We start from the raw sequence: 25,519 nt of genomic DNA, 5'->3' as shown, positions 1-25,519 counted from the left end.
TCTTTATCGTTGAAGGCAAATGTTTCACTTCTCATGTCATTAATGTGTACATTTAGTAACTTTTTTTTCCACTTCAGAAAGTCTTATAGTAAGGTCTTGTCTACTATGCACAAAAGTTGTACCACTTCAGCTATATAGTATAGTCAAAGTGGTACTACCCCCACTACTGTGAATACAGTTATATTGGTAAAAAGTCCTTTTTACCGGTGTAGCTATTCCTAGTACAGGAAGGAGAACAAGCTATACTGGTATAAGGTACCTTCGTACTGGTATTAATGCGTCCACACTAACTGTTGTACAGGTATAACTATTTTGATGAAAAAAATCCCACCCCCTAACTGACATACCTGTAATTATACTGATACAAAAACTGTATGTAGCCCAGCCACCTTAGATTGTTTTTGGAATGTTGTTTTATGTTGTAACTGGATGCTGAGGAATGTTTGACGATGATGGGGTCAATTGGAAAGCAGATGCTGGTTCTAAGGATTTTATGGGACTGGGGCAACTGCCCTAGGGTTTGGTTCACTGTTGGAGCTCTAGTCAAACAGCAGGTGAGTGAAGCAAGAGTTTGAAAGGGAGTAAAAAGCTTTTTGAGCTCTTTGCTAATACTACTCTTCCCTTCCTTATATAGAATAGAGTGTTAGCCACAGAGTTTTCACTGTTCATCCATGAAGGTATCTTTAGAAAATGTTGGGGTTGGTTTGAGAGTCTGTGTGTAATTATACTGTTACAGTTTTCAGCTCAGTGGAAGACAGTGAGTGTATATTGATTTTTAATTTTGTTTTACTACAGACACACAAATAGATCTATGTACTTGTTTCTCTTAGCGATTGGATGAAGAAGTGGGACTGAGTGGACTTGTTGGCTCTAACGTTTTACATTGTTATGTGTTTTAATGCAGTTATGTAACAAAAAAAAAATCTACATTTGTAAGTTGCACTTTCATGATAAAGAGATGGCACTACAGTACTTGTCTGAGGTGAAGAGAAAAATACTATTTCTTTTGTTTATCATTTTTACAGTGCAAGTATTTGTAATAAAAATAATACAAAGTGATCAGTGTACACTTTGTATTCTGTGTTGTAATTGAAATTGATATATTTGAAAATTCAGAAAAACATCCAAAATACATTTAATACATTTCAATTGGTATTCTATTGTTTAACAGTGTGATTAAAACTGCGATTAATTGTGATTGATTTTTTTAATTGGGATTAATTTTTTTTAGTTAAATGCATGAGTTAACTGCGATTAATTGACATCCCTAATATATATAATCACATACACACACATATATATAAGAACTAAAAATAAATTTTACCATAAATCTCCTTCAGTCTAAAGGTATGTCTATACTGCAGCTGAGATTATTCTTCCCAGATTGGGTAGATGGATTTGTGCTAGCGAACAGGCTAAAAATAGCAGTGTAGGCAGGGATAGCCTGGGCAGCGGCTCAGTCTAGCCACCTGAGTGTGTACCCAAGGAGTCAGAGCAGTTTTGTACGCAGCTAACCCGAGCTGCTGGTCAGGCAACCCCTGACTACAGTCTGTATTTTTAGCTAGCTCAAGCTGAACTAGCACGAGTCAGTCTATCTGTGCTGGGAAGCACACTCTGAGCTTCAGTGTAAACATACCCTAAGCCAGCTCCCCATAGTAAAAGAAACAGCGCATTGAAGAGGGACAGAAGCTGCCTAATATGAATGCCCTTTAAATAAACAAATAATAAGTCATAGAGGGATTAGGAAGAAACCCTTAAAGCTAATTTTTTTTGTATAAAATGCTCAGATCACTTCAGTGTCAGCATAATATTCATTTAAACTGTATAAATTGACCATCAGTTTTCTTATTACAATGTGATTTTGATGTCTGCATGTGTAAGCTACTTATTGGTAGGCTGGAGACTGGAGATCAAATTTTGAAATTATTAGCTTGACTAGAGGAGTTTTTGTTTTTTAGTACTTGCACAAGTTCATTTATAACAACTGTCAATGCACACTTTATATGTGGAGCTCATTCCCAGAGGGTGTTGTGATGGCCAAAAGAATTAGGTAAGTTCAGGGAGGATAGGTCCAGCAGTGGTTATTAGCCAAGATAGTCAGGGACCCAACTCCGTGCTCTCTGGGTGCCCCTAAGCCTCAGACTGCCAGAAGCTGGGACTGGATATTGGGATGGATCAATTGATAATTGCCCTGTTCTGTTCATTCCATTCCCTCTGAAGCATCTGGCATTGGCCACTGTCAGAAGACAGGATACTGGGCTAGATGGACTATTGGTCTGACTCAGTATGGCCATTCTTATGTTCTTAACTGTCTGTTCATAAAGTTGGGTGTTGTTTCTACATCTTTTAACCATAGCACCTTGTTTTTTTGCTGCCTTGTCCTAAAATACCCTAGTATCAAACATTTAATGATGTCTTAGAGTTAGTGCCGCAAAAGCAGACATCCTGGCTTTGACTTCTTCTGTTGGAATGGTTAATTTGGAGCCCTTATGGAAAATTTAGCAATCTGTGTCACTTCTCTTTCGAGTGGGAGCAGTAATGACTCTCTCTGATCCCTCTGTCACCTGTCTGTCTGCTGTCTTGACTCTGTCAGTGCTTGGCTACACCATAACTTCCAAATGCTGAGTGTTTCAAAGACTGAAGTCCTCCTGGGTAAAAAGACTTCTTTGTCATATCTGACTCTCACTCCTGAAGTTAGACATTCGCATTACTCCCAAGACCAAAAATCTTGGACTCACTCTTGACCTCAGACCTGTGTTTTCCTTCTTCAGATGTCTCCCTTATGTTTAATTCTGCCTATTGCAATCTCTAGAATATTGCCAGTATTTGATCTTACTTTGACCCTGCCTTTGCTGAAACCCTTATCCATGCCGTAATCACAATCTCTGCTTTTGCAATTGCCTATTTTACAATATTCCTCAATCCTTCAGGGAATTCAGAATGTTGTGACCAAAGTACTCTTTTGCACCAAGAAACAGACCCATATCACATTGGCCTTTTCTCTCCTTCACAGCTCATTCCCTTGACTTCATCCTTTGTATGTTGTTTTTCCCCTCTCTGCACTTATGGGAATTACTGTACATAGTTCTGTAAAGTGTTCTCTATGCTAACACTCTCTCCACAGCACTTTGAATACTTTGTATGATGGAAACCACATAAAAACTGTGCAGGAATGTGGTTTCTTGGGTTAAGTGAAAAGAAAAGTTTTTAAAAAGTTGTATTCCTAAATTAGTAATAAAATATATTTTGACTTAAAATAACAAACAGATACAACTCAAAACAAGTGTGTGCATCATACCAGATTCTTCTTTAGTTGGCTGGCAAGCCCTGTGGGTGAGGATACTGTATTTTTTCTACTACACATATCACAGACACCCAAAGAATGCAAGAAGGCAGAAGAAATTCAGGAATAAAATACTTTCTAAATTGAAAGAATTAGGAGGAGCAGGGGGTATTTTCAAAAATGGATATGTTGTTACTCTGTAATGCTTCTTTGGCATCAAAGAGAAGGCAGATCCTTTTCTCAGTGAATTAGGGGAAGATTTAATCTATGTTCATTCCAATTTGCGCTAACCGTGCAAAACAGTTCAAACTGGAGTTCATTCTCCTTATTTGCAGCATGTTAACTATCATTACATTTTATCAGATCACTGCAGGAAAATATAGCAGCTGTGGGTCTGTGTAGAGCACAAGCCCTTATAGTGCCATTACCCAAGCCTTAAAATAATGGGAAGTTGGTGCAAATAAATCTTTATCACCCCAAGAATCTTCCATGGAGTCAGGCAGCAAACTGCTAAAGAAAATCAGATCTCGGCCATTATCTCATGCTGCTGATTGATTGAGGAGTGGTCATGGTGAAAGAGATGAGATACTGGGAGCCAATTAACCCAGTTTTCAACTGAAGCAATTTTGCCAGTTTACTGAAACCTTTATTATCATGTGCAGATATCAATTAAGAAGATGGCTATGCTAACTTTGTGTTCTCAGCTAAGCAGGATTGGCTGAGTTAATAGCTGGCTGCGCAACTTCTTAATACCTAGGTGCTGCAGCAAGTGCTGGTGATTTCCCTGAGTCACTACTGAAACAATACCCCAGGTCTGTGCTAGGGGGCCATCTTTCAGAAGAGCTGTAAAATAAAGGCCCTTGCTACTTGTGGGCTATTTCAACTCCGACGGCACTGTTTGTGGGAACAGGAAGTGTTAACTCAGTGACCTAGCCAAGTGCCAATGTGTCTATTGTTACTTTATTAGGGTAATTTTCAAAAGTGCTTAAGTGACTTAGAAGCCTCAGGCCTGGTCTATACTCGGAAATAAAATCGGTATAACTATGTTGCTCAAGGATATGAAAAATCTAGACCTCTGAGAGATGCAGTTAAACCAGCCTAACTGGTGTAGACAGTGCTATGTCTATAGGAGAATTCTCCTGTGGACCTTGCTACCGCCTCTCGGGGAGGTACAATACCTGTGCCATTGAGTCAAGCCCTCCTGTTGGCACAGGTAGTGGCTTCACTGAAGCGTTACTACAGTGCAGCTGCAATGGGGCAGCGTTTTAAGTGTAGACAAGCCCTAAGTCTCATTTTCAGAATCGATTTAGGCATGTTGGTGGCTACGTCTCATTGAAAGTCATTGGGATTTAAGGCCAGATTTTTAAAGGTATTTAAGCACCTAAAGATGCAGATAGGAACATTGTAGAATTTTTAAAAGTGCCTAGGCCCCAACTTCCATTGAAGTCAATGGGAGTTAAGCATTTCAGTGAGAGTTAGTCACTTAGATGCCTAGTGGGATTTTGAAAAGCAGTTACTAAATACCTTTGGTAATCTGGCCTTTACTGTCTAAGTTCCCCTTTCCTTTCCATTCGGAGGAAAATAATTATTTACTCCTTGTCTTAAATTATTAGGCTATTCTGTTACATAGCACACTGTTAAATAGTTGCTGTATTTCACCCCAGTGGTTCCTATATTTTCAGTGGTGGAAGAAGTAATCCATTTGGGTAGAGGGTTTCCAACCCTCCCGGATTGGCTGGGAGTTTACCAGAATTGGCCTCGGTCTCCCGGTGACTATTGAAAGCAATCCGGGAGATTTTAATAGGCCGCTAAAAATCTGGTTGGTGGCACAGCGAGGCTAAAGCAGGCTCGCTACCTGCCTTGGCTTCACACGGCTCCCAGAAGCAGCCGGGATGTCCCGCTTCTAGGCACAGGGAACTGTGGCCCTGAGCCTAGGAGCCGGAGGGACATGCTGGTCGCTTCCGGGAGCCGACCGAGGTAAGCGCTACCCGGCCGGTGCCCGCATCCGTGAGCCCCCTCCCGCACTCAAACTCCCTCCCAGAGCCCGCATCCCAAACCTCCTCCAATACCCCATCCTTGAGCCCCCTCCAAAGCCCTCAGCCTCCAGCCAGAGCCTGCTCCTGCACCCCAAACCTCTCATCCCCAGCCTCACCCCAGAGCCCTCACACCCTCCCACACCCGAACTCCCTGACCCAGCCTGGACCCCCTCCCACACTATGAACTCCTAATTTCTGGCCCCATCCCGGAGCCCGCACCCCCATCCAGAGCCCTCAGTCGCCCACTCGCCAGCCCCTGCCCCAGCCTGGTGAAAGTGAGTGAGGGTGGGGGAGAGTGAGCGATGGAGAGAGGCAAGATGGAGTTAGCAGGGGCAAGGCCTCAGAGAAGGGGCGTGGCCTCAGGGGAGGGGGCAGAGTAGGGTGTTCGGGTTTGTGCAATTAGAAAGTTGGCAACCCTATTTGGCTAGTTGAGTATTAATTTAAATTTGGTCTAGGAAAAAGGATGATACAAATCTACGCTAATTTACCTTCTACACAGTAATTATGTTTACCTCTTTTTGTTTGTTTGTGCAGTCCAGTTTCAGTTGAACACATTCTCACAAATGATTTTTTTTTTTTTAAAGGAAGGTTTTTCCTCCCATTGCCACAAGTATTGTAGCCCAGTCTAAAAGTTAAGACCACACAAAACAAGATTTCATAACTCCTTTGGTTTTGATGTGTGAGGCAAATTAAACATTCCTTTTCCCTCTACAGTCCCATCCCCGCTCCTGGGCACAAGAGGGTGATTTTCTACCTGACTCTGAGATGCAGTCCTGGGGTGTAAGCAGTTACTTGACAGCCATCACCTCCTCAAAATGAAAATTCTGGTTGATGGTATATGAGGCTTGCATGTTCGCTCCTTCCTAGTGCAAGACAGACATTACCTAACAGTCATGATTCGAATTAAATTGCAATGAAAAAGAATAAACTCCAGTTTTGCGCCTAGAGTAAACAGAAATCTTAGATTATGTTGTAGAGTATATCCTCCGATAGTTCCTTAAAAACAAGATGACCTGCCTTTTAAATGCTAGATGTTTTTCAAAAGTGATTTCATGAATTGTGTGTCATTCTTTTAACATTTTCCACTGAAGGTGCTTCTCCTTCCCTGCACTTCCAACTCCATTTGGATTATTGTAGTGTGCTCTTTCAGATATGGAATTCCACTCCGGTCTTGAGAAGAGTATTTTGCAGATAGTTTTTTAAAATTTTATTTTTGTGATTTTATGTTATTACTAATTAGGGATTATAAATAATTTTGAAAATGTCTTTCTTATTAGCAGTATTTGCAGATCATCTTTAAAACCAAAGTAGATGTGCTGTATAATTTATTTTAATGGGTAGCATTGAAAATAGTCTGCAGCAGATCAGCTGCACTCAGAGTTGCAGTATGAAATTGTGTTCTTAAAATAGTCATCTCACTATTGAATTTCAAATATTTGTCATGAGTCCTTTTATGGATATTTAGCTAGTTCCTATAGTATTTAGACTATTCTTGTCCCAAAACCAAAAGTAAAGGTCTAATAAAACAGTACTAATTGCAATATTGTTAATACAGAGTTCAGTGATTAAATATGTACTAATTAGCACTGTGTGTCATGGGATATATAGGATAATAGTTATAATCTGTTCTCCCCTGCTCTATTCTCCCCTCCCCACCCTCAGCGCCTGATTCAGCAGCAGTTACTTGACACTTCTTCAAGTGATTGTGATGCTTTTGACAAATGTTAATTGAGAAAGCACTGAAAGCCTGGCTGCATTGTAATCAAAAGAAAATTACAGAGGTTTCACAAGATGTCATGCAAATACTTACAAAAAAAAGATAGACAGGTTTGAATAGGTTTTTGCTGCAGCTGGGTAGGCAAGAAGTTCAGCAGGATTACACAGGCAGTACTCAAACAGTAAATAAATTAGACTGAAAATAAGATGCAAATTTAAGAAGGTTCTGATTGAGATGGAGAATAATGTGAGAACGAATATCTTTGCATATATTGTTTTTGTAAGAAATTTAGTTTGCTCTTTAAGAACTTGAAACTGAAAACAAATCAAAAATTGCAGTGTAAATTTTTACTTTAGCGTGGTCAGTTGTTAGTGTCTATAAAACATTTATCCAGGAAGAATTGTTATAAGTGAATAGTGTGAAAAAAGATTTTAATAAAAAAAGATTGTGTAACGTGAAATATGTAAACAACATTTGAGACTCTTAACAAAACATTTTTTGAAAAATTCTGAAAGACAGCTTGGGTACTTCTTTTCTTGTTTGCACTTGTGGTTTAATTTAATTTCAAGTATGTATATTTTTCTTAAGTCATAACCCAAGGACATGAGATGAAAATTCCTTTTGTATAATTAGGGTTAGCCTATGAGAAGTAACAGAAAAAAAACGAAACCCAACAACCCCAAAAACGGAAAAATGTCAAAGCCACTTGTTTCCAGTATTGTCTGATAAGAGGTGAAGTAAATGCCTGTCCTTCATTTGTAAATTCTTCAGGGCAGGCGCTTGTCTTTGCTTTGTCTGTAAAGCATCATGCATACCTGTGGAGATGCAGAAATAACAAATGATGCAGCTGCATTCTTCCACTGGCTCTTATTGCTATCAGATGAACAAATTATGGTGGTGAGCACAATATTCACAGATACCAATATTATACTTCTGTAACTTAATAGCACTCCAAACAGATCTGTTCTGTATTTCATCAGCACATTTGTTAGTACATTCCCTATGTGGGTCAGCAGAATCAATCCATTCTAGGTCTCAAATCAGAAATTATTTGGCCTAACCCAGTGTTGTCTTGACACAGAAGATTAAGCCATGTACTTGCCACAGGCTTGAATTACTCGTTTCTTCATATCTGCTTTATATATATATATATATATATATAGTTAAAACCCAAGATGATCAAAAACTAAGACAACACATACATTCTAGGCTTTTCTTCTGTTGGGATCTGATCAAGCAAGAATGATGCCGGGTGGGAAGATGTTACAGTAATTATTTTCCTGCAAGGTGTAGAGTGGGTGACTCGATGGTTTTTTAGATTTTTAAATGCCCTAGTTATTTACAGTCCACAATTTTTTGTTGTTACACTGAGCTTGATTGTTTACAGCACGTTGATTTAAATTATTCTATCAGGCTGCTCTTTTTTAAGGTCATTAGAACGTGTTTAATTGTTTTATGTGTATTTGTCATGTACTGATAATTCGTTACTAGTGCCTCTCGGCCTTTAGAAATGTAACTATCAATTTGTATCAGAGAAAAGGTGTAAACAAAATGTACTGAACCATCATGTTAATTTGAGACTGAGAGAATTAAAAAAAAATAGACATTCAGAATTATATGCTTAACAGTGACTGTAGAGAGCACAAAAGATTGATACTGAAATAAAGAAAAAAGACACCAGAGAATCATGTAAAATCACATAACCTTTTGTTACCTTTCTTCACTATTTTGAAGAACCATTATTTTTATTATTACTCTTTATTTTCTCCCTACAGTGCCTACTACCGCAGTGACAATAACTTCTTCAGCAGAGCTATACAAAACCACTGTGTCAACCATAAGCACGACTTCACAGAAAGGCCCCATAAGCACAACATTAGCTGGAGGCACAAAGGAAGGAAGCAGAGGGCCCAAGCCACCACCAGCAGTTTCCACAACGAAAATTCCTCCAGTGACAAGTTTTTTCCCTTTGCCAGAGAGATTCTGTGAACCTGATGAGGCCAGGGGGATTAGCTGGCCTCAGACACAAAGAGGAATGATGGTTGAACGTCCTTGTCCCAAAGGAACTCGAGGTATTGCCTTAAAAAAAATCTTGATCTCAAGTAAATGTTTCAGAAAGAATGGACAACTCTTATGGCATTTTTTGTTTTGGGTAATCTCAAACTCTCATGATTTTTGTTACTTGAAGTATGTAGCGTTTGTTCATGCTTTGATCTATAAAAGACATTTGAGAATAGGTACAGAATTACCTCACACACACTTTTCAAGAATCCAGGGCAAACTTTAGGTCTTTGCTTGAGAACTGTAGAGAAGCTTGCTTTACAGCTGCCTTTCCCATTAGGAGCTGCTCTCTGGATGATTTCTAGGGAAAATCAAGAGCTTTTTGTTTGCTGTGAAAGTCTGATACTTTACCCTGACTTGTGTATTGCCATTTGTAATTTACATTATTTTCTTACGTTTTGTCAGTTATTGTCAGTTGTTTCCACTAGTGCTATTCAAAATTTAATATAGAGTATGGAGTGCATTGTAGCTGATTTCCCGAATGCATGCAGAAAAATGGTTTCAATTTCACTGTTGTTTCTACATCTGTTGTAGGAACTGCCTCGTATCTCTGCATGGTTTCCACTGGAACATGGAACCCTAAGGGCCCTGATCTTAGCAACTGTACCTCACACTGGGTAAATCAGCTGGCTCAGAAGGTTGGTTGGAACCTTTTAATATGATACACACTGGTGATTAAGGGTTTTAACTCTGAACATAAATTATTCAGCTTTGTATGTTGAAACCATCTTTATTACTCTTTGTTCAATTTAAAAGCAGAAAGAATTACGCATACTTTGTCTGTAAAGCATTTACTGAAAGCTAGATTCACATGTGTTCTTTGGTAAGCTGTTTTCTAAATTAAACTCTTTTAATGAGTCCATGCTTGCTTAATTTCATTTCTATTAAATTCAGACGCGCTTTTTGATGTTCAATAGAAAAAAGTACATTCACCTAATAAATCAAGTACTATAAAGTGCACACCAAAATATGTACTGTATAAGCAGATGTTTAGCTAACTGAAAATGATGGAAGAAACTAGAATTCTAAAAAAATGCATTAAAACAGAATATGATTAGAGTGCAGCATCACTTTTTGTGCTTCCCCTCCCTAATGAGCATTAGTGAAGTTTTGAAACTAAATAATTTGCCATCACTACCAGCTGCTTGACTTTCAAATGCCTCAAACACTGATATGAACAAAAAGATTTATTAGTGTCTGATAACAGTGGTAAAATAAAAGTGAAGACGAAAAGAAGATCTGACCCAAAATCACCAATCTGATTTCTGGATTTGATGGCTGTTAAGAACTGCTTTTGTGTGTCATGGATCTAAGAACTTTTAATCTGCGGAGATAAAGTTATTGGTTCAGTTGCGGATTTCAACGTACGTGCAAATGATTATTTCACCACAACAAAAGTATACAGAGAATAAGAATTGGAAGCCACAAGCAGAACAACGGATCCTGCTGAGATAATATAAATTGTCATTTCAGATCAGAAGTGGAGAAAATGCTGCTAGTCTGGCCAATGAACTGGCTAAACACACCAAAGGACCAGTTTTTGCTGGTGATGTGAGTTCATCAGTGAGGTTGATGGAACAGTTGGTGGACATTCTTGATGCTCAACTGCAAGAACTGAGGCCTAGTGAAAAAGACTCAGCCGGGCGGAGTTATAACAAGGTACACAGCTTCCCACACCTCCATTTGCTAGGATAATCTTTTTTTTTTCCTTTCAGAAACATTACTGCCAAATCTGAGCTTTACTCCTACTGTACAAATAAAGATTTAAGAAAAAAACAAATCCACAATAAAGTGTAAATTTTATTAACTGGCTGACATGACGCTCAATAGATGACTGGGTTCAAATATAAAATGTGTGTATGCTTATTCAAATATTGAATATATCACCTCTGGTTTGAGAAGAAGTGACACTATTGAACTCTGGGGAGTAGCATATCTTCATGGAAACCGATTGCAGGATCAGAGCCTTTGTTAGTCCATTTAAGACCCAAGCATTAGTTACTAATGATAGTTGGGTATATTAAACATGTACCCAGTTATTACTACTGGCAAATATGATCACAGATAAAACTATCTCTTGATGTTTTTGAATGTGAATCATAATAAGATTATCATTCCAGTTTTCCTGTTGTGGGTGCTAAACTTCAGGGCACGGGTTGTCTCTTGCCCGCTGTGATTCAGTCAGCACAACATAAATTAAGGATTTTTCACCCAGTCTGTTTTGGAAAGACCATCCCATCCTCTCACATCTCCCACTCTGGCAGCTACATTCTTGGCATATTAGCTCTTGCAGGAGTGGTTGATGGTTTTATTCAAAATCCCTAGCTATATTGCTGAGCAGAGTTTCTCCAAAGACCAAGCATATGCCCATAGTCTACCCATAGTTTGAACAGAACTCCCATTCATGAAGAAAAGGAAGGGTATAACCAGGTATATGGTTGGGGCATAGTGTTCTCCAAGAATGTTGCATGGCCCCATGGAAGTACATTGGGCTAAAACTAGACAGACATCTGGACTCTGCATACTGCAGATTTGACACATCAGACTAATTTTTGGATATTTCTGTAGCTTCCAGAATGTGTCTAACCTCTGATTTTCTTTTTTCTTACTAAAAAGCTCCAAAAACGAGAGAAGACATGCAGGGCTTACCTTAAGGTATCTCTCCTGTGCTGTCACCCTGCTTTCACCCTGCTTCAGCAACCTGCCACGCTTTATCATCTTGCTGCATGATCCTATGTATTTCAGTCTTTGATAAATGTGTTTTGTGCCCCATATCAACTGTACAAATGTTGGCTTTGCACAGGTATAATACTCTCAGAATAAGCAAATGATCAGCTCTTACAACTCTTCTCCTGCTCCCTGTCCCCAATCCAAAAGTACAAGAACAGTAATGAGCATTGTGATTTGGAGATGATAATATCTCTGTTTCCTTGTGTTACGTGCGTGGAGAAAAAAAGTCAATAAAACAGAAATGGTGTCATATTGCTAGTTTCTCCCTTTTTCTGAGGTGCAATCTTAAATTCCAGAGATTTTTGTTAAGAGACATTACTAAGGTCAGATTCAGCAATTTAAGGGGGTGGACTACAAATAAAAATAAATTCATTCCTGTAACTTTACAGTACAGTATGTGCCAAGTGCCCCATTAGCTAAGCTACAGGGGGCATGCAGTATATTGTTACCTGACTTTCAGTTTCCTGCAGATTCTGCAGCCTCCATCCCTGCAGTGCCCAGTTCCCACACTGTGATGCTGTGCCAGTTATGTCACTGCCACCACTCAGTACTGCTAGTGGAAGAAACTGGCCTAGAGTGGATCACGTAAGTGGCTTTTAAAAATTATATTGCACGGTTTTTCAAAGTTTTTTTAAATATTATTAATTTTTGCTTACACTCTATGGGATATAATACACGAGTAATAAAAACTTTGAAACACCGCACAACATAATAAAAAGAAAAGCCTCTTATCTGACATTCCCCCCTTTATATAGGACTGCTCCAGTCACCAACCTTCACAGGCTGGAGCCTTGCATAGAAATGAGAGCTGTTTGGTCACAGCAAGAACAGTTACTCTGAGATCCAAAAGGAAAAAAGAAATAGGAGTGGTGGAATCAGATTTCAAATAATAATATTTTAATTGTCCCTTTTAGCCTGGTTAATGGGGAGCACAGCAGATATTGTTGGAATGGGATTGAATTTTCGTAATTCATTTGCAGTTCACCTTTTAAGATATAAGTTAATGGGAAATGTAGTAATTGGTGTATTGCCCAGGACACATGTGTCATTGGGACAAAAATAGTCTTTTATTCCCCCGCCCCCCCTTTGGCAGGGAGGAGAGAGCACCTCAGAAATATTATTATATTGCTAATCATTTTGATTCCACTGAAGAAATACATCGAGTTAGATTGTACCATAGTAAATAAGGCATGCTTCGAGTTAATGAATGCATATAATCAGCGCTGTATATAGATACACAAGAAACAGTAGCACGACCTTAATTTTTGACTGGTATCATTTTCAATGAGTCTCAAATGAGCTTCTCTGTTAAGATAAAAATAACAAACCTCTTGAAATTAGAAATCAAAAGCTGACTTACACTATGCAAATGAAGCAAGTTCCCACTTGGTGACAGAGGATTCAATTGTACCTCAGATTAGAGGCTCCAATCTGTATTTCTTGGTGACTAATGAATCTGGCCTCTACAGACCAATTTCTGTTCCACTCTAATTAATGGCTGCAGCAGTATCAGTGTGAGCATTTGACTATTCTGTCTCCCATTAGAGAAAGAAAAAAAACCTTTTAATGCCACTTCGAAGTATCTTCAACCCGCCAGGAAGGTTGTAGTGGCTCACAGTGCTGGCAGAAAGAGGATATAAAGATGGATTAAGCTAATTAATCTTGGTCTGACAATAGCCTCGACCAACTTTTCCTATTCATTCATGTGTACAGTGTAGTTTTCCAAACCAATATTTTTGTTTGTATAATGTGTTTCGTTTCCATTCCCAGTGCTTTTAAACTGATCAAATTATATATGTGCTTAATGACACATTATGACTAGGTAAATGGGACAATGATTCAGCAATGCATGGCATATTCAATGCACAGCTACATTATGCATTAATGTAAGAGCCTGCCTTCAATTGATTAACTGATTACTGTGATTGATTGGATTATTTTGTAAAGAGAATGTAATGATGTCTCTTCAAATTCCCTTTTCTCCTTACTTACTGTTGTTTTATATGCAGCTTAATGAACCCTAATACATAATAATATAGTTTTCACAGTGTAGACTTTCAAAAATGAGAACTTTGTTCAGTTTTGTAATTATGCTTTCACAGATAACAGGGTCAGTCAGTGTGCATCTTGTTTGTGCTACTGATTTCCTTTGTTGAATGACCATTGTGCAGGAATGGAAGTTAGTAAGCTTCTAAGTATTTGTCAACAGGTACAGGAAAGGGGAGAAAGAGTGGTGCAGATTATTTTATAACTACTGAGGCAACTTCATTTCATGCCTCTTATAATAAAAGAGAGAGTTTGTATTAGACAACAGCTTATGTACTGTAGCTGCATGTATTGTGTTAAGTTTGCAGGATAATAGTATTGCCTTTTTAGCCTAAATTTTGGAATGCTGACTTTGGTATTAGTATTTTCTAAATGTGAATTATATTTTTTGACATTAACTTCAGTATTAAGCTTCAGGCAAGACCATTGGCATTGGTTCTTACATTTCTCAGCACATGAATAACACAGTCTTCATATCTGATATGAAACAAGCCAGATCTGCATGTTTACCAGTGACAGGTAACACACAGCTGGTGGCTAGTGCATCTCTATTTGTGCTAGTTCAGTAAAGGGTTGGAAATATTTTTATGTTGAAAATAGTTTTCTGGTGCCATTAAATCACAGTAAATAATCTTGACAGTTAAATATTATAATTGTCACCAGATAACGTTGGAAACTTTCTCCCACTGCCTAGGGCAATCACACCTAATGGTAGTTTTCTAATGAATACAGGCAATCGTTGACACAGTGAACAACCTCCTCAGGCCTGAAGCTCTAGAATCCTGGAAAGATATGAATTCTTCCGAACAAGCACATGCTGCAACAATGTTACTTGATACACTAGAAGAAGGGGCTTTTGTCTTGGCTGACAACCTCTTAGAACCAACTAGAGTCTCAATGCCCACCGAAAACATTGGTAAGTTAATATGTCTTCAAGTGTAGTTTCAAGTACTGCAAATCCCGGTATGAGAAGAAAACAAAAACCAAGGTTAATAGTCACAGTACACTAAGAAAGCTGGGGTCTGCAGTACTTGGTAGAAAGTGTTCAGAAATTGGGGTGTTTTCTTAATTAGTTAAAAAAACCTATTCTTCTGTAGCATAATTAATGCTATGTAAAAAAGTAAAGTAGTTCATGTTGAAAAGTTCATCTACAATTGAAAAATCATTAGCAAAATGTATGGATATGAATAGTGCTTAAATGCCAGAGAATGGATTTTCTGAAGTAAGTAAAATGCTTGCTGTGGAGCTGTGGAAATGTTTTCCCATTATATATAATCTGTTCCTAATGAATTTAAATTACTTTCTGGAATGTACTCTGCCAGTTACATTTTTTAGGCACATAGAACATGGACCAAATGTTTATATTAAACATAACTGCCTTCAGGTGAAAATGCGACTACATCTTCCATAATGCAGAATAACCATGCTCCATAGATTGCAAAATAGCTGCAGATACTTGGAACATAATTTAGAATTTAAATGGTGGCGCAGATGAAGGGCTCAGCATTAGGGATCTACAAATACAGGTATAGTCTTGTGATAGTTAAACCCACTGCTGGTCCATAAAATTAAAATGTCTTTAGTGTACTGATGAGTCAGTCCTCAGTGAGGTACAAGGGGAAAGGGAAGCATGTGATGCTGAGGTGCTGGGTCAGAGGCTTGGGGATTGGACCGAGAGATTTGGGAATGGGAAGAGTATTGAATAAATAATGTTTTGGATAGGGGTGTGAGAACAATGTGGAACTGCTGGGTACTTATGGTCTCGCAGGTGAAGGGCCTCTAGATCAACTCAGATTTTAATCCAAACAAATAATATTTTAAACCTCTATTTTCTCTCTTAAAACTGCATCCTAAACATCATATTGTAAGCAAAGTAATATTGGTGTGAACTGTGCACTTGTAAATTCAAATTCTGGATGGCCTTTACTTTTTGTAGTGGTCACTCTGCCTGCCTAATTATAGAACTTTCACACAAAATGTGTATCACCATCACTAATTTATCACTATCACTACTAAGTAGTTACATCAATTGTCATTACAAAAGTTTCACTCCCTTATTAGAATTTTGGATAGAATCTCTTTGTGAAAAGCTTTTGAGAATTTGAGCTGGATTTAACTGTTAAAGAATAATTTTTAAAAATGTATTCTCTCTTGTCTGACTTAATTGAAGACATTTTTCATTCATATTTTTACCTTTACTTTTTCCCCCTCGAAAAAGAGTAAGGACGCACCTTTTGCAAATTAGCCTACATGCCACTTGTAAGGCAACAGCTTCCTTTAAAGTAGATTGTGTATCTAGGCCCCTGATCTTTCAATCACTGATGTACAAGTAGTTCTAGTGAGTTCAATGGGACTACTTGTATGTCAGTGCTCAGGAGAAGCTGCCTTCAAATCAAAATAATATATTCTTCATGTCAAGGCTACTGATGTCAGTCAAGGCCTAACAGACCAGCTGTGCAAACACAACTCCCATTAAACTAAATGGCATTCAGAAATAGAGCAACCTAAAATCTTAACTCCAGAAAGGCTGGCAGTGGACTACCTGTCTCCTCCATTCCCCACAGTTCTCCCTCTCTCCCCTTTAAAGACATTCTGAGTGAAATACTGCCCTCCACCCCTTCATTGAACTCAGTGGTAAAAGTTGCATTGACTTCAGTGACCCAGGATGTCACAATTTATACTTATACTGAAGTAGGGTGACCAGATTTTATAGGGACAGTCCCGATTTTCGGGACTTTTTCTTATATAGGCACCTAAACACCCCCCCCCCCCTCCCGATTTTTTACACTTGCTATCTGGTCACCCTGTACTGAACTCATTAGTCAAATAAATAGTTTCCATGCAAAAACCACTGTAGATCTGTCATGTTCTTGTACATTAACTGTTTTGTTGGTTATTGGAAGCATTTGTGTTCATCCTTCAGAATATGTAGGCGGAAAAATTGAAATCATTGTCAAATGTGATGTACAGGTGGGCATAAATGCCAAGTTTTAACTCTGAGGCAAAGATATTTCCTAAGTAGTCTGTCCTGAACTGAGTAATTTTACTTATCAAAGAGCATCCAACCTTGCAAGGTAATTCTATAAAATCTCAGTCCTGCGCTATATAAGCCTGAGTTAAAATGTAAAAAACTGATAGTAGCATTTAAATCTTTTTAAAATACATAAACATAAAATGTCTTTCAACAACTCTTTAACATACATGCAGAAAACCGATATTTGGGACTTTTCTAGACACAAATACAGAGATTCACAGAACTATACTATTTAAACGCACCTAGCTATTTACGGTATTTTAGGATAGCCTTAGTACTGTATAATTGCTATTAAAAACTGTAGACAGACACTAACCATTTATGCAGTAAAGACACTCTTGGCTCCAAAAATTAAGATTTCTTCAACATAAGAGTTTACAATGTTTTTAAAGTGATGTCTTGTACGCACACAATAAAACAAGGTTTGTTATCATGTTTTCACCACTGAAGTGCTGTTACTTTGGTAGTATGAACTAGGTTTAATTAAAGTTTAAAGAAACTAGGTCCACATAGTTGAAACATGCCAGCAAGCCTCTGTCTTGTAGAGGCAAACAAGGACAGCAAAATGAGGAGTTTTCAGAAAGTTATCACCTGCCACATTATAATCTGACCACAAAAAATGTTTTCTACGGTTTTTTTCTCCCCTTCCCTGTTGGTTTGTGTTTGGTCCGACTAGTTCTGGAAGTTGCAGTGCTCAGTACAGAAGGCCAGGTGCAGGACTTGAAATTTCCTCAGGGCAGTGAAGGAGGCAATTTGATCCAACTCTCCGCAAACACTGTGAAACAGAACAGCAGGAATGGTAAGTTTGGGCACATAAACAATCTGACTCCTTTAATCTGTGCGAAATACACATTTAAAGCAATAGTAATTTAAATCTTACATTTTTGAATATGTTAATACATTGGCTAGCAGAAGTAAAAATAGCTGTTCAAGGGCTCTTTCTTGTATGGAGTATGTGTAAGTCTCTTTGATTTGAATCCAAATCCTGCATAATGCATTCCTCTTTGCTGATGTTTTATTTTGCATTTAGACAATAGATTATTCAGCACACATTGTACTCTTCACCTACAATTCCATGACATTATAATGGGAGTTTTCCTTTACTAGGATTAGCAAAATTGGTTTTCATCATTTACAAAAGTTTGGGACGCTTCCTCAGTACCGAAAATGCGACCATAAAGCTGGGTAGTGACTTCGTTGGTCGGAACAGTACCATTGCAGTGAACTCCCACGTCATCGCAGCCTCTATCAACAAGGAGTCCAGCCGTGTGTACCTGACTGATCCTGTGCTTTTTACCCTGGAACACATTGATGTGAGTTATGATAATGAATTAATAGGAAGGTCATAAAATCAGCAAGAGAGAAGAGCAAAGCAGAAAAAAAAACCACCTTCCTTCCATTTGAATTTTAAATGTTGGACTAGGTCAGAGACACAAGTTTATTTAAGTCTATGAACATAAAATTAAATGAGCCTGGTTCAGTGATTATTAGAACTTAAGTGTATTCTTAATGAAAGTTAATTCAGTAATCAACATGAAAATGTAAATGACTCTCTAATTTGTTTCTAAGTGAAAATTAACTCTTACCTTAGCAGCAGGATAGAAAAATATTAATTGTTATGACTCTGCCTGTTTAATGTAGCAAAATTAAATGACACTTGGAATACTTACTTTAATTCTGGGCCATCTTTGGGAAACCTTTACAAATTATTCAAATAGATTTATTCAACAGAGAACAGAGTGTAGCTTCTACAGTCTCCAGTGCCTCAAAGTTTGCTGCCCATCTTCCTCATGACTGCTAAATCCATGTTTCTTTTCACTATGCTCTTTCACTCTGCTGTTTGAGTTGGGTTCTTCCTGTTCCCATGCCAAAAGAGTGGGCACGGTAAACTATCAGGACTGGCTCAGAAAAATGTGTGGATTTTCCTCTTTTGTATCTACTTCAGCAAGTTCTCCTTGAAGTAGGCCTCGAGGAGCTAATCCTTTCCTGGTGCCTTTTATGTGCAACTTTGGTTTGCTCAAAAATTAGAATAGAAAAGGGACAGCGTTTTTAAATGGTCAGATAAAGGTGAAATCCTACAGAATAAATTCAGTTTTAATTTTGCAGAAAGAAAAAAAAAAGGCTACAATGCACCATCAGTGCATAAAATCGTAAGAAGGAAATTGTAATTGTTTAAAATTGGATCTACAGTAATTGAGATTACACATTAAAGTGTTTCGGACTATAAAGTCCCTTTTAAACTAGATGTCTGCCTTGTACAACATAGTCCACAACTTTGCTGATGAAAAACTTTATAGTCCGAAACATGCAAAGTTTAATCTAAATTACCTTTTACATATATTGAACAACTGTTATTGCCATCTTAGAGTGTAAAATCCTAATTTTATTTTATCCTTTTATCCCCCAGCCTGACAATTATTTCAATGCAAATTGCTCCTTCTGGAACTACTCAGAGAGGACTATGATGGGATATTGGTCCACTCAGGGGTGCAAGCTGATTGACACAAATAAAACTCATACATCTTGTGCTTGCAGCCACCTAACAAACTTTGCAATCCTTATGGCCCATAGGGAAATTGCGGTAAGTAATGATGCTTCTAGTCAGTATAGAGCAAACCTCTGAAGGTTTGGCTGTAATATGTAGAAGAAAGCAAAAGTTCAGATGCTTATCCAAATCTCAGACATATCTCTGAGCATTTCCAACTTTCATGCATCACTTCCCAGCGCAGCTTCTTCTCCATATGACCTTTCTCCCTCCCTCTTCCATAAAGCTGATCACAAGATGAGGGGGACATTTAAAAAAAAATGTTTCTGTTTTTTGTCACAATCTTGTTTTTGAAATTTTTTGACCAGATGTGCTTTCCCAGTACTGGACAGGTTTCTGGTCCCTCCATTCAACTTCTAGCCCCATGCCTTTAACAAACTCCCAGATACAGTTGGATATAAATTGTGGAGAATCTTGTGTATTCTATGCCCTCCCTTAAACACAAGCTGCTATACTAATGATAAGGTCCAGCAGCCTCTTTACTGGGTTCTTCAAACTTCCCTGCACTATGGAGCTTTTCCATCTAGCTGCACACCAGGGTGCCTATGAGATTTCTAAAGTCCCAGAGCATGTGACATTTGAACAGCTCTGAGACTTTGCCTGGACATTGTGCACTTTGGAGAGCGGCTAAATAGGGAAGCCCAAGAGTGCCTGCAAATATAAACCTAGCAGCAGCATAGCCCAGCAAAGAAGCTGCCAGTGAGTTGCTGAACCATACAACCAATATAAAAAACAAAACCAAGGAGAATGACAGGGTTGACTCTGTGGCCAGTGAAAGCAAGGACAATCTTCTGAACCAGTCTTTACCTGAAAATGAGATTTGAGTTTGTGTTGTAAGTTGAAGGGTCAGCTGAGTTACTCTGCTTTTTTTTTTGTTCTAATTGATTTCTTCATGATGAATGTGCACATACTTGCACTCAGGCTTTTTGAATATAGAGTCCTAGGTTTGTAGGAAAAAAACAAGGTTTTCTCTTATAGACTATTATAAGAATTTTCCTCTGTATCCGCACGTGTGTACAGCAATACATTCACGGTACGAGTCTTTTCCACAGAATTTTCTTCAAGCTTACAGGTCACCATGAAAAAAGTAAAAATATTATCTGATCTAGTTCAAATTTCTATCTCTGTGCACTCAGAGCTGCGTTTCTTGCACCCACACTAATCCTGAACAGCAGATAAGCCTGACATAAGATTAGTAAAATACTCAGCACTTCTGTCATCTATAAAATTAATCAGGAATTTTCTAGCTGTTACCTATTTAAATGATCTTCTGTTTGTACTGATAAATGGCCATATTAATTTTCTCCATTCTTGATTATTTTCAGTACAAAGATGGAGTGCATGAGCTACTCCTTACTGTCATCACCTGGGTGGGAATTGTCATCTCCCTTGTATGCCTGGCCATCTGCATCTTCACATTCTGTTTCTTCCGTGGCCTGCAAAGTGATCGTAATACTATTCACAAGAATCTTTGTATCAACCTATTCATTGCAGAGTTCATTTTCCTAATAGGCATCGATAAAACAGAATACAAAGTAAGTCTGTGTGCATATTGATCTTGTTCTGTGAAAATGACTGTTTGAAATGGATGTGAATTTAAATATGACACCACTGCCAAGCTTTCAAGTTTCTGAATGTAACTGACACAGCAAGGCCGGGATAAAGGGCTACTAGGATGATCTGAGGAATGGAAAACTTGTCTTATGAAAGGAGACTCAAGGAGCTTGGCTTGTTTACCCTAACTAAAAGAAGGTTATGGGGAGATATGATTGCTCTCTATAAATATATCAGAGGGATAACTACTGGAAAGGGAGAGGAATTATTTAAGCTCAGTACCAATGTGGACTCAAGAACAAATGGATATAAACTGGCCCCCAGGAAATTTAGACTAGAAATTAGACGAAGGTTTCTAACCATCAGAGGAGTGAAGTTTTGGAATAGCCTTCCAAGGGAAGCAGTGGGGGCAAAAGATCTATCTGGCTTTAAGATTAAACTCGATAAGTTTATGGAGGAGATGGTATGATGGGATAACATGGTTTTGATAATTAAATATTCATGGTAAATAGGCCCAATGGCTGTGATGGGATATTAGATGGGGTGGGATCCTAGTTACCCAGGAAAGAATTTTCTGTAGTATCTGGCTGATGAATCTTGCCCATATGCTCAGGGTTTAGCTGATCACCATATTTGGGGTCGGGAAGGAATTTTCCTCCAGGGCAGATTGGAAGAGGCCCTGGAGGTTTTTCGCCTTCCTCTGTAGCATGGGGCACGGGTCACTTGTTGGAGGATTCTCTGCTCCTTGAAGTCTTTAAACTATGATTTGAGGACTTCAATAGCACAGATGTGGGTGTGAGGTTTTTTGCAGGAGTGGTGGGTGAAATTCTGTGGCCTGCGTTGTGCAGAAGGTCAGACTAGATGATCATAATGGTCCCTTCTGACCTAAATATCTATAAATCTATGAAAAAAGGTGTTACAAAAGATTAAGATGGACATGTTCACAAATAATATTTGCAGGCATCAAAAATACCATTATAGCTTCTATTTCCCTCTTAAAGGGAAATAGTGTTTTTCCATTCAGAAGCATATGTTAATAAAGATAGGTGATTTAAAGGGTACTTGTCAAACTGGTGCTGAAATTAAATGTTGATGTACCAGAAACATATGACCTTTCTGCACCAAAGACCTCTGAGTGTCTGATGCAACTTTTTGAAGCTTTGGTGAAATTCATCCCATCATTCAGAGCTCCGAGAGTGGCTTGGAATTTCATAATTTGGTAGAATTTCATCCAGCATTCAGCTACACAGGAGTGAATCTAAACTGGCTACTGATACAACAGCAGAACTTCCTAAAATAGTAAAAGCAAAGTTATTTTATATTAAAGCAGATAGAAAATTCGGATGGCTACATAAGAATTTTAAACAGAAGATATAAATAATACATGTAGAACCAACTGTTCTTTATTTATCTTCATGTACCAAATCATCTACAATATAAGTCTTGCAGCAGTGATAACATCCCAATGCCAAAATTAAGGAATTGTTTTTAATGCTGTATATTCTTCTACAGTAAGAAATATTAATAAGTTGTTTCCATACTTAATGTACATAGTGCAATTGAGTATACTTTCTGCAGTTACTGTGGACATAATACATTACTAACATTTCTGAATATCTAGCATATGTTTCTGACTAGCGAAAACTACACTGGACTTGTGAAGGGTCTCTAGTAGAAATATATTCAGTTACTACCTTCATAACAAAATTGCGTACTGTTTCATTTGCAGTGTATCGAATTAGCTAGGAAGGTTTGGGCAGTTTGTATTTTCATGTTTCTCTTTCTTTGCAGATTGCATGTCCAATATTTGCAGGCCTCTTACACTTTTTCTTCCTGGCAGCATTTGCCTGGATGTGTCTAGAAGGAGTGCAGCTCTATCTCATGTTAGTAGAAGTATTTGAAAGTGAATATTCTAGGAAGAAGTACTACTATGTTGCTGGCTACCTCTTCCCTGCCACAGTAGTTGGTGTCTCAGCAGCTATTGACTATAAGAGCTATGGAACAGAGAAAGCGTAAGTAATTGCAAGTGACCTGAGTGTTTTTCAAGTGAATAATTTTTTTAAAGCCTGTTAGCTGTCAGAGTGTCCCTGACAGACTAAAATAGCATCTGAAAGCTTTATTGGTAAGAGAATGGCAATGCCATGCACAAATTACAATCAAGTCTTTTGTAATTTTCTAGGTTCAGAGGATTTGTACTCTGGAGAGGCAGATTCTAAATTATGGTCTTTCTTTTAACACAAAAGATTGACCTGAAACAAATTGAAAAAGTAAATAACTTTTTGGCCTCAAATGGATATTAAGTAAAAATTCTTCCGAACTTAAAGTGTCTGACAGGCTTAACCACCCAGTTTTAAGCTAATGCTTCATTAGATCTCTTTGTTCAGCTGGCCCTCTGGCTAACTCTCATTCTGAAATATGACAGTACAATATTCCAACCTATATGTTTTACTTTGATAATATTTTATCAGAAGGGTAGAGCAGGATTAAAATTACCCATTGCCTTTTATTTATAAAAATACAGATATTTATAGAAAGTGACAGAAGGTAGACATAAAATGTTTCTGAGGATTTGAGTTGCTGGAGGCATGAATTTGCTTTCCAATGGCGTTTTACTTTGTCCTTTGATGAAATTAGTTACAGTATGGGAAGATATTGTTGACTTCTAGAAAGCTGCTTGATTTTGCTACTGATGAAAGACAAATAAAAGAGATTCAGCAGGGGGCTGGGCTATATGAAAAATGAACCACTAAGTGAAGCCACCCGATAAGTTTATGCATCATTTACTTTAATATCATATGTGTTTTTTCTTACTATTCAACTCCCAGATGGGGTATTTTATTTATATCATACTGTTTTGCAGCAAAACATGACATCTGAACATTTTCTATCTTGCATTCTTCAGGAATGAGCACTTTGTTTATGATACAAAGTTAAAGGCAAATTTTGAAAATTACATAGAAAACCTATGAAAATAAAGCATTTACTGATGTCGGGTTTCATCAGTCCATAGCAAAAACTTTGAGTGAACCTAAAAAGAGAGAGAGAGGGTTTTTTAAAAAAACAAACAAACATTAGTTTTGATATGTAAGGAGAAAACCAGAGCAGGTGATCAACAACCTTGTTAAAGAGAACCAAGAAAACAGCCCTAGCTAAGGGGGGAGGGGGAAATGGCCATGATTAAGATGGTACTGTTTGTTCACTGTTGTTGGCTTATTGTCTATTCACAATGAAACACCTGTTCAAGGATTATTTAAGATGGGTTTTGCACTTTCCATTTTTACAACTCAGGAGCCAATGTAATCATTTAACTTTCATTGCCTTTTTCACCACAGTTGCTGGCTCCACGTAGATAACTATTTTATCTGGAGTTTCATTGGGCCTGTTACCTTCATTATTCTGGTAAGAGTGCTTTCTTCTTTCCCCTCCACCCCCCCACCCTTTCCTTCCCCTTTATGCTCATTTTACAAAAGCAACAGCGTTGTGAAGGTTGAGTAACATCAATCATTACAAACCCTACTCTCAGAGTTTTGTATGAAAATACTTATGGCAAATTTATGATGGAAACAAGGGACTGAAAAGAATGTTTAAAATATAGTTCTGACCAAATTATTAATGTTCAAAACTCAATTGGTGCTTCTTCACTTCTTCTTTTTGTCCTTATTATTTTAATACTAAAGGTCATATTGATATGGCAGTCATATGACAGATCAATACAGTACTAAATACAGATTACAAAAGGGCCATTAGTATTACTTTAGTCTATTGAGTCGGTTTTGCACATGCTCAAAAATTGTAACTAAATATTTATCCAACAGACTGGAATGATTCAAACAGAAGTTCCAATCGTCTGGGTAAATAATTCAATCTAATAATTCTGTATACATATGCTTATGTATGTGTATATTTGTAAGTGTTTTTCCCCCTATGTATATATATGCTATGTGTTCTATGTATAAAACATATGTATAAAACACACTTACTTTTTTTTATATAAATAATAATGTATTGTGAACCCAATAGAAAACCCATGTGAGTCAGTCCAATTGGTTGTGGAAATATTTTAATTATATATATAATTTATTTTTTTAATTAAATATGGAGTGGTTAACTCATTCATTATCCATTCCTAGAATCATTCCAGTCTTTACAATAGATTGAACATGGTTGTATATTTAGCCAGGGGAAGATCTGCTGCAGTTATTTCAAACTCGTGGAAATAGAGATGTAAGAATTTGGAAGAAAAGTATATTCAAAATGAATTTAAAACTCAACTTTATGGTTGTGGCGTCAGAGCTCTGAAAGGTATAGCTGTGCTTGAGTGTGCACTGATATTTATTCTGTAGGAACATAAGAGAGAGTTCATAACTTCGATATTTTGGAATAGTGAAGTGGGTTTTATTAGTGTTTTTAGAAACCTACAGCAATTAAATACCAGATCCCATGAATTTATATAATGCCATGGTTGTGACAAAAGCCAAGAAATTAAAGTTTCTGACACTCCCTTCACTAGTTA

General features: G+C 37.8%; 1 protein-coding gene across 17 annotated transcripts in view; it reads left to right on the top strand.

Annotated features, from left to right (window-relative positions):
* Window positions 1-25,519, top strand: part of ADGRL2 (adhesion G protein-coupled receptor L2) — a 195,250-nt gene that overhangs the window by 132,969 nt on the left and 36,762 nt on the right. For 12 of the 17 annotated variants that reach the window (XM_073357234.1, XM_073357236.1, XM_073357239.1 and 9 more), the window contains exons 6-16: window positions 8,812-9,108; window positions 9,632-9,735; window positions 10,571-10,756; window positions 11,714-11,752; window positions 14,606-14,789; window positions 17,584-17,706; window positions 18,015-18,220; window positions 19,315-19,488; window positions 20,778-20,987; window positions 22,798-23,018; window positions 24,339-24,405. In XM_073357234.1, the coding sequence (XP_073213335.1) occupies window positions 8,812-9,108; window positions 9,632-9,735; window positions 10,571-10,756; window positions 11,714-11,752; window positions 14,606-14,789; window positions 17,584-17,706; window positions 18,015-18,220; window positions 19,315-19,488; window positions 20,778-20,987; window positions 22,798-23,018; window positions 24,339-24,405 (1,811 nt within the window). The remainder of the gene's footprint in view (window positions 1-8,811; window positions 9,109-9,631; window positions 9,736-10,570; window positions 10,757-11,713; window positions 11,753-14,605; window positions 14,790-17,583; window positions 17,707-18,014; window positions 18,221-19,314; window positions 19,489-20,777; window positions 20,988-22,797; window positions 23,019-24,338; window positions 24,406-25,519) is intronic. The other 5 variants (XM_073357237.1, XM_073357249.1, XM_073357235.1 and 2 more) reach the window with 1 other exon arrangement.

The sequence above is a fragment of the Lepidochelys kempii genome, chromosome 8 (assembly GCF_965140265.1).
Source record: "Lepidochelys kempii isolate rLepKem1 chromosome 8, rLepKem1.hap2, whole genome shotgun sequence".
NCBI lineage: Eukaryota > Metazoa > Chordata > Testudines > Cheloniidae > Lepidochelys > Lepidochelys kempii.
The sequence above is the reverse complement of the archived record's forward strand: the minus strand, read 5'-3'. Positions and strand labels throughout refer to the sequence as shown.